At 35.7% G+C, this 14,880-nt stretch overlaps 1 protein-coding gene across 1 annotated transcript in view; it reads left to right on the top strand.

Moving 5' to 3' along the window:
• PROX1 (prospero homeobox 1) overlaps positions 1–14,880 on the top strand; it is a gene marked incomplete at both ends in the record, with an annotated part of 61,515 nt that overhangs the window by 17,790 nt on the left and 28,845 nt on the right. The window contains 1 exon segment of the mRNA XM_083348395.1: positions 2,966–3,160. Coding sequence (XP_083204521.1) covers positions 2,966–3,160 — 195 coding nt within the window.

Raw genomic sequence — 14,880 nt, 5'->3', positions numbered from 1 at the left:
GCTTGAGTTGGAACCAAATGCTTGGAAAATATACAAGGGCTCTTTGGAGCACAGCCCACACACTGCAATTTATCCTAATATGTTGCACAATAAATGTACGAAGTCCAGTTCAATGCCATGTGCTGGTCTATGTAGGTCCTATGCTTAAAGCGACTTACTTTAAATCAAAGCTAATTTAACAAACGTTATGAAATAATGGAGTATTTCCCGTAAAAATAAGCCCAACACATTTATTTGAAAATAAATTCAAATTGTTTCAGGTAATCAATTGCACTTAGAATTCTGAGAAATATTTTTTGAGTCATGATGCACTGTGACTTTTTTCTTATTTTAAATTAAAGAGCTAAATTAAATAGGGCTGAATAAGATGCAACCACCGTTTTTAACTTGAGGCGAAAACGTCCTTCTTAATTGGTATTGTAAAAAGAAATACCAGCTGTATCCAGTTCTTTCGCTCCACTTGGTGCCGATTTTAACGTGTAAACTAATAATTCTTAGACTGCTAAATACAACAGATTCAGTGTCATTTTAGCTTTGAAGAACGGGAGCTTCCAGGCTTTCCAACTCAGCATGTTAAATGATGTATCTCATTCCTTCCACCCCTTGAGTCAACTGCTGCCTAGCCAGCTTAAGGTGTCAGATTGATTTGTTTTATACATCTTTTGACCATGCTCATTGAATATTTAGGAAGTTTCTTCAGCCCATATTGAGGCTGAGGTATCCCGTGGGAAGCATTAATCAAAGTCACAGAGACTCTTACACTGTGGAAGCACAGACTCTTTATTGTAGCGATTAGTTTTTGCAGTAACACATTAACGCACTACAGAGCTTTTCTTTTATAGAACAATTGATCCCTTTCTTGTACTCTGCTGCAGAAGGGGGGGGGATTGTCATGAAATAATTAACTCTTTAAAGTTGGGCAATTTAAAGAAGCCTAATGTATCTTTATTAAAATTTTGAGGCAAGGCCAGAGGTGTATGTATGTGTGCATGTTTGTCTACGTATGTGTGTGTCTGTCTGTCTATCTTCCACATGCATTTGTGTTAACTTATCTTTCAGATGTTTTTATATTATTTTCTTTGTTTCTTCAGTAGTTATATATGTAATTGCTCCATGTGTTATGTTTCTATTGTTTTTAGTTCTTCCCCCTCCCCATTTTCATGTCTCAACGCTAAATATTAAATCTCCCTTTGTATCCTGTTGCTAAATAATGACATGTGTGTACCTACTTTTTTTTTTTTTTTGCTATCCACATTCACAACCATTCGGGGAGGGGGGGAGAGACCTCTTTCTATTTTTCTTCTCTCCAGAACTCTTGTCCATATGAGACAATGTCTTGTAACAATGCAAGAGTCTAATCTCCATGTCAAAGCAATTTTCATTCCCCAGTGCACACTCTGCTATCATTTTGTAATGTTTTGTTTCTTATTCTAAAAGAATTAAAAAGGAACAGTAAGCTGTCACAGGGGCCTGTAGTCCTTATCTCAGTGTCTGGAAATTTGGACAATGTATTTTACTACTGAGATAAAATGGAAAGAACTCCAAGTTCAGCAAATCGTAATGGGTTTAAGTTCTATTGAAATCGGTAACCAGAAGATCAGATAACAGGGGTCCTTCAGTTGTCTTTTTAATCAGGTTCCCCGCAAGGGCTGAATAGAGACAGAGCAGACACACAGTGAAAATATAATTCTTGGATAGGTTAAGTACATGTTTGAACTCTTGCAAGCAGAAGCGATTTGATGATGACTTAATCATTTTCTGGTCAATTATCTGTAAGGACCCTTGCAACTGCATGGCAATTATGATGCAAGTTGGCCTTTTGGGAGAAACACCAGTCTCCCTGCTTCTGTTTCCTTGTTGCTTAGATTCTCTGCCATAAATTTTCATTCGTTTATTATCTTTGCTAGCATGGAAACAACTTTCTGTGTAGTAATTACAGCCCCAATGCACACTTTAGCTGTCATCTTGTTGGAGGCCTGGATGTCCTCATGGCCAGCATTTGATAAGTGTTCTTTGTTGATTTTTGATTAATGCACATCTCTTTCTGGGGGCCAGGGGAAGTGAATGCCTGTGATGACAAAAGGCAGGGGATAGTATATCAGCTTGCCTGATATATAGCTATGGATTTATTGGCTTTAACTTGGCAGGTTGAGTTGCATCTGTCCTTTACACATAGAAGAGGCTGTCAATAAGAGGGTATCAGCTGCAGCATAGCCTAAATGACATCTTCAGTTCAAAGGTCATAGGAAATAGTAAGAAAACTCATCCTGAAAGATACCAACATTTTTCATGTTACTTTTATTCCCTATGAGTTAAGGTGATGCATTACTGAGCTAAAAAAATTTAAATTTTATATGCAGAAGGACATGTTCCCCAAATTACTTTAATCAGAAAAATATGTTCTCTGTTCTGCCTTACATATACATCATTTAACTTTCAAAATCAGAATCTATAATCTTGTACAATGTTCAACTCTTATTAATTGGGGATCCATAAAAATATGACATAATAGACAACTCATGCTTTCCACTTTTCCCTGTACATCATTCCATAAATGTCCTCAATAGGATCTTGTATTAATTTACTATTGATAGTGATGCTTTGGCTATTGTACAAAGCTTGAAAATCCAAGGCACCTGCTAGGTTAAGTGCCAGAATCTTGATAGTGGTGCCTAGAAATCTTGAAATATTTTCCATGCCTGATGCTGTGTCTAGTAGGACAGTAGTGCATTGGATAGCAACTTCAGGAATGAGACTCAAAGAGTATTTTGCTATTTAAAAGTTTGGTGCAATATTTTTATATCATCTGACTCAACCTCTTGTATCTCCTTATCCCTCAGGTTTAAAAGCTTTTGAAGATGAGCTTTGTGAGGGTAGGGAAGAGGAAGGGATGTAAGAATGCTGTGGGGAGGAAAAGGAGGAAATGTCAATGATCTAATCCTTTGTACTCTTTACACTTTAACAGTTCAACAGATGTATTACTTCTCAGCTCATCAAGTGGTTTAGCAATTTCCGTGAGTTCTACTACATTCAGATGGAGAAGTATGCACGTCAAGCCATCAATGATGGTGTAACAAGCACTGAAGAGCTGTCTATAACCAGAGACTGTGAGCTGTACAGAGCCCTCAACATGCACTACAATAAAGCAAATGACTTTGAGGTACGCACTGATCTTTTTATTCCAACCCCTCCCCTGGGTTTATGGATAATTGGGGGGCGGGAAACAACTACAGCATTTCACAGTATTTTCATTTGTCTCTTCATTGGATATAGCTCATCTCGGGTATTGATGAAATGGATCCATAAAGACAAATCTAATTAGTCTGCCTTGTCAGAATGGGGGAAAGTTCTCTCTTGTAATAGGTACAGTTTTGGTGACTCCAAAATAATGTACTTACATTATTATCAAAAAAGCCAGGCCTCATGAGGTTGTCTTGGAAATGAATATTTTGAGTAGGGAAAATGCACCCCATTTGCAAAACAAATAAAGAAACCTAAGGCAGAAAAGGTTGGTTGTGCTTCAGTTCCATCAAAATCATTGGAGAATTTCATTGAAATTTCTGTAATGCATTCTGCTGCTTGAGGCCTTTCAATGTAAAAGTTCCTTATAGGCTAATCATCCACTAGCATGAGTTAGCCACTGAGGGAACAGCTCAGCAGGTTTTGTTGCTAACGTGCTGACTTTCTTTAAACCTAGAGTAGCAAATTCCTCAATGCTGACAATGCCATTTTGCTACATCCAGATAGATTCATGCAGAGGTAAGGCAAGAGAGTTGTAAGGGTATGGCCATGAGGTCTTCTGGCAATATTTGAACATGAACTAAACAAACATGTTAAATATTGTATTTATTATACAATATTGTACATACATACAATGTTATATTGGTCAGAAGGTGATATTGATTCTGTTCTGTTCCTAATGGAAGTAAGATATGTGTTAGGCATTAAACAGAATTCTTTTCAAATTGGTGGCCATCATCAACATATCTGAAACTTTATATGTATGTTTGTTATGTTTATATGTAATTATTTTTTGCTACTGAGATTGAAATTGTTAATATTAAAATTGACATCTTTGTAAGCCGAATTCAAAATTTTGTTTTGAAAAGCAGTCAATACATTTCATATTTTCTATCGATATGGTTTTCTTGATAAAAATATAGGAAAGGTTTAGCAGTGCCTTCTTTTACATAATATTAATTGATGTCCGTGCCAGTGTCACTAAAGTGATCACCTGGTTCCAGGGTCTTTTTATATTGCTGCTATTTAATAAAGGTGCCTGGATCAACAACTTGATGACACTTGATCAATCCTTATATTTATAAAAGAAAAAGAATAAAGCTATTAATTGAAAGGAAAGGGTTAGAAGAAGTTATAGTGCAAATTTCATTTGCAATTTTTCTCATTTAAAATGGTCTCAGCGCACGTAGCATTTAAGTTAGAACAGTGCATGTTTATACATAATTTCTCCTACTTTATGATCTTGCAATTATCAACTGTGCTTCTCTTGAGGATAAAATTTGAAAAGTGAAATAAAATGTGGTGGTTTTTTTGTTTTTAAAGAGAGGATACTTGTAATTTTTAATAATAATGTAAACTTTGGATGAATGATTTTTTGTTTCGCAATTTGCAAGACCATCTATTGCTATATGTTCTTAACTTTTCAACAGGATGTTTTTTTTTATACCAGTGCTAGCATAAATAGCTAAATGTTGCTTCCTCGTGGCACAGCCTAAAGCAAAAATGCTGAAGTTATATCAGTATAAAGGTCACACAAAGTAAGTAGGTCCTTTAGGACCTGTTTTGAGGGGATCATAAACAGTCCTTTAACCCATAAAACTCAAAAACATTGAAATAATTTGCTCCTACTCACTTAAGGGAGTTCTGAAAACCCTAACTGAGGCAGCACTGTTGTTCTAGTCATATTTTTTTGCCTCAGTGATCTAAACCCGAAGTCCCCAACCTTTTGGGCACTAGGGACTGGTTCCATGGAGAGAGGTTTTTCCACGGACTGGAGGGTGCATGGTTTTGTATTGGGGACCCCTGATCTAAACCATGGAACTTGTCATTGAAGATAGGACTGGCCACTTTGTCTCATAGTTTTACAGATGGGTTTTTTTTTAACGAAGACTCAATTTTTTATTGCTTGCTTTGTGCTAGATAAGTCCAAAAATTGGTGGGCAATTACTATGATTTTATATGACTACAAACCATTAGGAGAAAAGGCCAAAATCAAAAGTAAAACCACTCCTTTCCCTCCCATTCCCTTCCCTTCCGTTGCCATCCCATGTCATCCCATCTCACCCTATCAAACAGAAAAAGGACAGCTCAGGGGATAGCAATGATAGCATTTTTTAAGATCAAATACATTTTCTCAGGAGTTTGGGTATAACTATCTATAGCTATGTCCAAACACTTTTTGAAAAAAAAAATATCTATGGCTTCTTTTTCAATAACTAAATGGATACTAACTAGTTTTTATCTGTTGAAACAAAGCTTTACTTGGCTAATGAGTTTAACTTGCATTGTAAAAGTCAAGCTGCCAGGTACACTCAGCTTCCAGCTGTTCATAGAATATAGTTGAAAAAAAATAAGTGTTCTTCATGTGTTCACAAGTCTCCCTTTTTCCACCTACCTTTTTAATCTTTATCTGTCAATATTCCACTTGGGTTTTCTGCAAGGAGAAACAATCATAGAGTTTTTCAGTGCAAATCCAAAATATCTAATACTATGGGCTTTGTATATAGCAGTCATTGTTGTTGCTGGACATCGCAATAATCAAAAGCTTTAACAAAGATGACTTTTTCCAGAAGGAATTTCTGAGTACTGCTAGAATAGCTACCTTGAAAAAATCTGGTTGACCACCTACTTCCTTGCTGCTATTTGGTGCTTGTTCAGAATTTTGCAATTAAGATATAATAGTTCTGATGAGAATGGACCTACAATATCCATGAGTCAGAAAATATACAGAGAGGAACTGAGAGGAGAACGGTGATGCTAGCTTTCCTTCCAGTAATCTCACTTATATCAAAGTAACTAGATAGAAGGGGAACACTTTTTATGTATACAAAGTGCATGTGTACATGATTTATGTCCATATGCATACAGATGACTATGTGGGGAATGACCCACTACCCATTATGTGCAACCTTCAGAGATGAAATGATTGTGGAAAATAAAAGCTGTATTCATTACTTGGCAGGATTTATTCTAAAAATAACTCTTCAGTGTGAAAATGATACAAGATTATATTTAACTAAATACTGAAATGCTTTTTTTTGTCTTTGACTTATTCATATAATACTTCCTATCCTTCAGTTTCAGGCAAATAAATTTCCCAATTTCATTGTTTGTTTGTTTTTAATAAAACAAATCCTAGACTTTAATACAGAATTCACTATATTAAATAGCATTTATTCTCTTTTTATGTATGCTACCTGCCTTAAACTATCATAAGGTAGCATGCATTTTTCTTCCTCCTCCCTCATTTTATTTTTATAACCCTGTGAAATACAAAAAAAAGGACTGATTTAAAATCATCTAAAGAATTTCATGAATGAGAGATTTGAATTCTGTCCCATGAAAATATAATTCCAGTAACCCACAATGCAAGTATTTTTACTGGAACTGAGATCCTTAAATATATGGCAAAGATTTGCCATTAGTGTTTTCAAATATGCACTATTCTTTTACATGGCAATTTATTTATTTATTTGTTTTTTTAAAAAGGATACCTGCAATTGTTCTGAAGAGACATTAATGCATATCACTGAATCTGGAAGTATGCGTTCTTGCCACACTAGCAGAAATTGGATCTGAATACTCTGAGCAAAGGGAGCATTTCCTATATTTAGCATCATCAAAGTTTCTCCCCCTTATTCTTTTATTGCTTTATCTTTTAACACAATTCAGGCCTGATGTATGGATTCTATTTTAAATAGCATAAATGTTTTTTATTTCTTCTTGTATTACCAAGTTAATGTTTATAATAGATATTTTCAGAGCTTTTTTTGTCATAGAATGCTCAGAATGGAGTTCCGGCACCTTTTTTGGATGGAACCTTGTAGGGTAGGCAAGGTGGGTTGTATGACACGTGTGAGTTCCAGCACCTTTTTCTTTTACAAAAAAAGCACTGGATATTTTTAATGCAATGTTAAAGAAATAAGGATAAAGTATGTAGGTGTATCTCAGAATCACAAAAAGCTTTCATAAAGTCAGGTCTTGGCCCTCTGCAAAGGAGCCACAATATGTGTCATGACTTACATGAATTACATAATCCACATGAGAGGAGTGATGCAGATTTGTGTCAATTGCATGATGATACTATGACATACAAAAGCTTACTTACTGCAGATATCAATAACTTAAGTAAGTTACTATATTAACAAATCAAGTGCTCATTTCTTTCTTTTTTTTCTTTTTTCTTTTGGCTCCATCAACATAGACTCAGCCTTATAGTTGCAAGAAGATAAGGACACAGTAGCTTTAATAAGTGACCACTTTGTGACCGCTCATTATAGTCAGCTGAGGCATTTGCAAAACTGCAAAATAACAGAAACTCCATGACATTTAAGGAAACATTTCCTCCTTTCTGACTTTGATTCAGGAATTGAGTTTCTGTGTTTGAGAAGAAGAACTACATTTTTGTCAATAATAATAATAATAATAATAATAATAATAATAATAATAATAATAATAATAATAATAATAATAATAATAATAATAATAATTTTATTTGTATACCACCCTTCTCCCAAAGGACTCAGGGCGGTGAACAGGGCAAACATATAAAAAACAGGGCAAAAATACAAAAGTTAAAAAAGAATTAAACAAAATGCCCAAGCTAAAACAATAGGTAAATATATTTACAACAACAATAAAATCCCAACCCATCCCCCATCAGGCCAGGCCGGAATTGTTTATCAAAAAATAATAAAGCTTCTAGTGATCTCCAGACCAATTCGTACATATTGTATCATAAATAGAATACAAATATAAAAACATATAGCATATCTGAACTACAAAAAAATAGAGATTTATTATTCAATCACAAGTGTGACCCTAGGCAGTTTACACAGTATAAATAATTTTTAAAAAAAATGTATACTGAAGTGTCATAATTTTCACAGTTGTGAAGGCAATGAAGCTTCCTTTACAAAGACAGTTCTTGTTGATCCAGTGACTTGTTGGTGCTTTTCACAATCTGTTGAGAGGCTTTTCCCACTCCTGCCTTCTAATCTATTTAACAATTGGAGGTGCTACAGACGGAATCTAACTTCGTATACAAAAGTGCTTACTCAGTCTATGGCTCCAGAGATACTGGCAGCTTCTGAAAGCTTTACATGCAAACCTCCAGTGCCCCTGCCAAAAATGAGATGGCTAATAGTACTAATATATTTTATTTAAATTAAATCAAATTTAACTTTTGTCTGCCCCTGACCATTTCTTTTCCCTCTCATTTATTAAGCACACAAACAACATTGCCATTACTTTAACACTTTTAAAATATGCAGATTTTATTACAGCAATTTAGTAACCTAGTAATATATGTACTGTATATACTATATATAAAATATTGTGCTGCAAGATTTGATTTTTTTATTTATGTTATTATTAAGGAGAGGTTGGAAATTTCTTTAAAAAATGAAGACAAAATGTAAAAACTGTGAATTAATTTTTAAAATTGAAAAGAAAGAAACACAGGTTGAATATGTAGCTAAAACAAATGTTAAAATTTCATTAGAACTCCCTTACTTTTTCCACCATTGTACATGTCTTAAAAGTGATAATTCTACTGGTGCATAAGAAGATTTGAAATGCAACAAAAATAACTACATATATTTAAACATCTTTGAACATGTTTAGACCAAAAATCTTCATTTTCATAGGCATTTATGTTCTCCAATAAAAGGTTAGTTTCTGAATTTTAGCTATGATGTGTTTTGGAGACCTTTAAGTACTCTGAACATAGTCTAACCATCTGCAATAGCTGTTATTATTTTAAAAAGTAGAAATAGGAAATATTTAACAGAAGTCATTTATTTCCTAAGTATTATTGTTACTATTCTTCATAAAAATCCTATTATCTGCACCAGAAAATTGTAAATCTCATATATTGAAGTCTGTGAATATATTTTTCTTGATAGATTAATAATGGATAACACTGAGGTATAGAAAAATTATGGACTAATTTTTTTTCAGCTGTTTGTTCCCCTTCTTTTCCATTAAAACACATGCATGTTGATACAGACTGTAACTGTATCAAGGAATTTTAGGCAATATTATTTTTTTAGTACGAAATACTCTTCTGTCAGCTAATTAATTGCATCCCCAAACTCTAAGATATAAAAATTATGCAAGGATATGAAGTGGTGGTATAAAGCATAAATTTAATCGGAGTCCTAAACTGAACTAGACTCGGCATATGAAAGAAAAACACACACAACAGTTACATACATATATCTACATATATGCAGAGTTATTTGTGGACTACCAAATCTGATAAAGTTTTGAGTCAAAATGCTGTCTTATTTTGATGTTTGTTCCCCTTGAAATCAAGGTGTTTGTTACTATATAGAAAGAGATCCCAAAATCATTGGTCTGTTCGATTTGACGTGGTTAGATTTTATAACTCCCTACAATTCTCTCTCCCCCACCCCCTTTGGTCATTGAGTTACATTTAAGCACAGCAAGATCAAGTTTTAAATCTCCTTACTCAACATCTCTATTACTTATAATGCTCCGTGACCTCTCTCAACATTCTTAAAGAAAAAGATACAGTGTAATGTCACTTTACTTGGCTTATTGTTCTTTGTTGAGGTGAACAAAGCATTTTCTACAGTGGTTATAGCACATAATTATACAGCTTTCAATGGTGGTGTCTTGGCACATATCAAAGTTCAGAAGAGCCTTTCGGAAGGAAAAAAAAGATGTTTGTGGCAGCCTAGTGAGGGTCTCATCTTTCCTTCAGAAAAGAGTTCAAGGCTCTTCTGTCAGGCTTCCCTACTTAGAGCTTTTTCTCCTCCTGCTTCATAAAGTTTAAAGGGGATTCAGTGGAGTTCTGTGATCTGTTTCCTTTGAAAGATTGTTCCTTTGCACAGAGAAGTCCTTTGACTTCAAGAGTTCACAGATTCATGTCTTTAGGTATCATATGTCTGACCTTATCAGTTACTCTATTTAATGTAGGAGAAAAAGTCTCAAACTCCTTTTGTGTTTGTCTGTTTTTCTGACTCTGTGAAGTGATTTGGTGGAGAGAGGGGAAGGGGAGGGGGAAGCAGAGAAAAAGACCATCCTTTTTAAAATGCCACTCTGAGGCTGTTTCCAGCTGTAACCTACCCTGTGGCTTTTTTGGAAGGGGGCTGGGTGGGGAAGGCAGAATAGGCGTGTTCTGCATTTGGAGAGTTTTACACTGATAATAAAAGGATATATGGCCTGGCAGGCATTAAAGCCCCTTATTCTTTGTCTCCTCACTTTTGTGCCCAAAGTCCTGCTCACCCACAGGTTCTCTGGGTTGTTTTGGGTGACGTTGAACAAACAGGGCAAGCCAGATCTGGACTGCTGCGAGTTTTCTCTTGTGTAGACCTCCCCCTAAGGCTTTCATAATTAATGGTTCCTCCAAGCTGAGGAGAGTTCAGAGACGAGGGCTATTGTCTGACCTTCAGTTCTCCTTCCTTCAGCTCTTTTTCTTCACACCAAAAGGGTTATCAATAGGAGCTGAGAGCAAGGGTGCCTTTTCATAACTGCAGGTGGCAGGTGTTGCATTCGGTAGGAAACTTATCATTGTCTTGCCTCAGTCTGCGGATTAAATGGCCTTGCAAAGTTCTGAGAACCCTTTTCAGAACTGCCTTGCATTTCACAGGCACTCCAGCAGAGCCATTTTATGTGCTCTTCAGCAACTTTGATCGTTAGAACTTTTTCCTCATGTTTTCCCACTTGGGCACTGAGGCAAAACATTGTGGTGCCTCTCCCGTCCCATCTGCATTTTCTCAGGAGTAAAGCAATACAGGGGGATTTACTGCTGTGTAAGCACTATTTCACTCTTATTTTTAGCATCCTTTCAAGATAGACTTGTGGTGGAAGGTGGCAGAGAAAAAAATAATGGCTTGTTAATGGAAGCATTGGCCTGAGATAGATAGGCAGGCAGGCAGACTCTCTGATAGGCTGCTCTCATAAATACTAGGATTTTTTTAAGGTTTAAATTCATTGTTATTGCCAAACTGCTGTTGAAATATCACAGGGAATATGGAGTTTCTTTATTATAGCTGTGCACTGAAATAGTTGGCCTGATTCCATGTTCAAAGATAGAGTGGCAGTACTGTCCACTGTGGAATCTTCAGTTTATATATAAAAACTGCCATTAGTAAATATTTTCTCTGTCTGAAGTAAGACGCTATTGTCCAGTATGCAAAGGATTATACACATTGTACACACACGTTTTCTTTCTTTATTTCTCTCTTTTTTTTGGCTAGCTTTTTCAAAATTCAACATTCCACAAAATTCTTCAGAGATCTCACAGTCCAAATCAGAAGAGTCCACTAGTGGTTCAGTCCAGGCAAGATGGCGATTATTGCAGCACAATCAAAGTCCTGTTCTGTGTACTTTCAAGTGATATTAACACACATAGAAAATGAATGTGCTTGAATCACACTGCAGCAATTATTATCTTGCCAGTTTTGACTGCCCTCCCACCCCCCATGGACACTCTTGATCCAAATATTGTTTGTAGTGAATCAGCAACAGCCCAAATGACCAAGATGTTTGGTTGCAGCTGAGCTACGTCACTGAATTTGCCTCTATAACTTACATGGAAATAGACCAATGTGCATTAAAACAGAAGTATTTTCTTCAGTACATGGTTTCTTGTGAATGACTAGTAAAATACAGGGAAATACTACCAAAATGCAATAAATCACTAAACTATATGGACATAATTTAATTCAAAGAATGGAGGAAATGAGTGAAGGAACATAGCTGTCTTTCCTGTAGTTATCATAGTTAATGAAACTATCAGCGATAAATACTTTGCTATTTATCAGGTTTCATGAGAAAAGTGTTCCTAATTAAAATTATAATAGCCTAATAATATCTATCAAACAGCAAATAAACCAGAGTTTGCTAACCAGATTATTAATACTGTTTTACCTTCTGTGATTAATTTGGAATCCTCTGTGGCTTAATTATTTCAATGAACAACAACATAACAGAATGATATACATATTTAATTGTATTCCCTGATGGATTTAGTAAGCTAAGATTTGGTCAGAAGAGAAGATGTAAAAGTATATTAAACAATACTGAAGTGCAGTAGTGCTGTTCATATAACAGTGAAGATTACATCAAGAAAACAGATTGGGGACAGGTATATCATTAAATAATATATCAAATCAGCTATCCATTCAATATATATATATTCAAGTGGAGCTTTAGACATTTTGTTAAATTCTCATAATTACAATAGGGAAATGGTTGCGAACTAGCCGGCTTAATGCTAAGGCCACAATCATATGCTCACTTACCTGCAAAATTGCTCCCATCCCAGTTGAATTCAGTAGGATTTATTCCTGATTACACATGTATAAGTGCACACAGTCTGTACCTCTGAGCTCACTATGAATTGTAATTATATAAAGCATCCTGCAACAGGTTTATTCTAGGTTTTTTTTACTGTATGCAAAGCAAGCGCGGCTAGCAGAGTGAAGCAAAATGGATCATAAAAATTTAAAATTTAAATTTAAAGTTTCATGAATCAGACGTCAAAAAAGACAGTAGTAAAGCAAAGAGCTTTGCTTGGAATCTCCCTTGCAACTTAAATGCTGTGTCACAGTAGTTACCTACATGAGCAGATATTTTTGAATCCAGAGTTGTATAGACAAATAATGCCCAATCAATCTGTGGGAGAGATAAGGCTAGAGCACAGGTCTGCAACCCGTGGCTCCGGAGCCACATGCAGCTCTTTCAGCCGTCTCCTGTGGCTCCCAGTCCTCTGCTATGTGTAGTCCAAAAAAAAAAAGTGGGACTAAAAAGGTTCAACCAATCAATTCAAATATGCAGGGTAGGTGCATATCTCGCCTTGGCTCCACTCTTCAGTCAAACCTTGTTCTGCGCATGCACGCATGTATGTGCATGCACACACATTTTTTGCGGCTCCCAGTTTTTCCTTTTGTGAGGGAACCAGTTCTGAGTGGCTCTTTTACTGTTTCAGGTTGCTGACCCCTGGGCTAGGGAAACCAAACATCAGCCTTTCACTTTCCAAAAGGACTTCAAAATTTTACAGAGCATGGCAATAAAGCATTAGGATTTCATTTTTTGCTATAAAAGCCACACACTATTATTCAACAATGTAATTATGATAACATTTAGGCAAAACTTGTACAAATAACAAAGATATTACTTATGTAAGTCTTTATCAGGAACTTAGCTTGAAATAACAATTTGCCTTTGCCTGTTCAATAAGTTAGTGGGATCAAGAACCATGAATTTAGTGGAATTAACTTGTCTAACACAGGTGGGCATCCTGCAGTTCTCCAAGGGGAAGGAAAAGGGAAGGGTGAAAAAAATAAATTTGGGAGGATCTGAAATGGAAAATGGGCTGAGAATACTTGGCATGCAATTAGCTCAGATCCTGAGCCAAGAATAGAATCCTTCCATATTATCCTGCTGGAAAGCATGGGGAAAAATAAAATGGGATAACAACAAGAGAAGGAGTAAAGAGATGGTCCCATCTACTCTTGGAACCTCCTTAATATTAGTTCCGGCTTTGATCACTCTGATTAGCTACCCCATCTTGAAGGTGCTGGCTGGGAAATTCTGGGAACTGGATGGCAACCTCTCTTTAAACTGCCAAGGTTGAGAAACACTGCTCTATAGAAATAAGGTTCTTTGCTATGAACATAATCACTAATTTATATAGTATGTTTTCCTTCTTAAAGTTTATTACACATTTGAATTGGTATCCCATTAACTCTTGTAGTCACTGGTTAAATATAATATAAAGCATTTCCTGTAACTCTTTTTAAGTGCCATTTCTTTCAGTTGAACATGTTTCAATATTTTCAACTGAATTTCTATTATATTTTACTGAAAATAAACTTCCTTTGATAATTGCTGACTTTGTAAGTCCAATGATCCTATTAAATTTATTGAAGTCAGGATTGCCCAGAATATACTGGCTTGTAACCATAATTAAGATGTAGTTGGAAAAATCATATTTTTAAAAAATAATGATTAATTTTCAAAATTGATTTGGGGGATTATTTTACTTGGAGTAGCATATAAGCCTTTGATATATATTAGACATAAAAGTTATTTTCAATACTTCATTCCCTTCCTTCTCTTCTCTCCTTGCCATCATTCTTACAAAGAAGAACTTGGCAAATATTGAACTCTGCTGACATTTCATTTTGTGTGCAATGAGGGGCAAGGAAAATTAAGAAATCAGGAAGAGTCTAAGGACAAGCCACACTTTCAAGGGTTAGCTTGGTTGAAATTTTCTTTTGCTAGCATTTCATATTACAATTTCAACTTTTATAAGATGTTATCTCTGTGTTGGCAGCACTGATGGCTGTAGCTATTTCTTCCTCTCTGTGTGCTGTATGCCTCTAAAGACTCTTATTTATTCCCTCCCATGTCACCTTGTGTACAGTCTGGCCTGTGACACTGATGGTGATTATGTCATTATTTTGCTCTGGGGGCTTTGGCACATCTGCAGAGCTGATGCACATCTTCTTTGTTACGCTGGCATACATCCCATATTGCAAATGCTTCATTAGCCTTACTGCCTGCCTGCCTTGCCAGACAAGAATGCCCAAACCCAGGCTTCTTTTTGCTCTGTTCTTTTGTGCTGTATGATGAGCCTTTATTCATCTTCCCAGTTCCTCCCTG

This window comes from Vipera ursinii (assembly GCF_947247035.1).
Source record: "Vipera ursinii genome assembly, chromosome: 1".
NCBI classification, from domain to species: domain Eukaryota; kingdom Metazoa; phylum Chordata; class Lepidosauria; order Squamata; family Viperidae; genus Vipera; species Vipera ursinii.
This window is presented reverse-complemented; position numbering and strand designations above follow the sequence as displayed.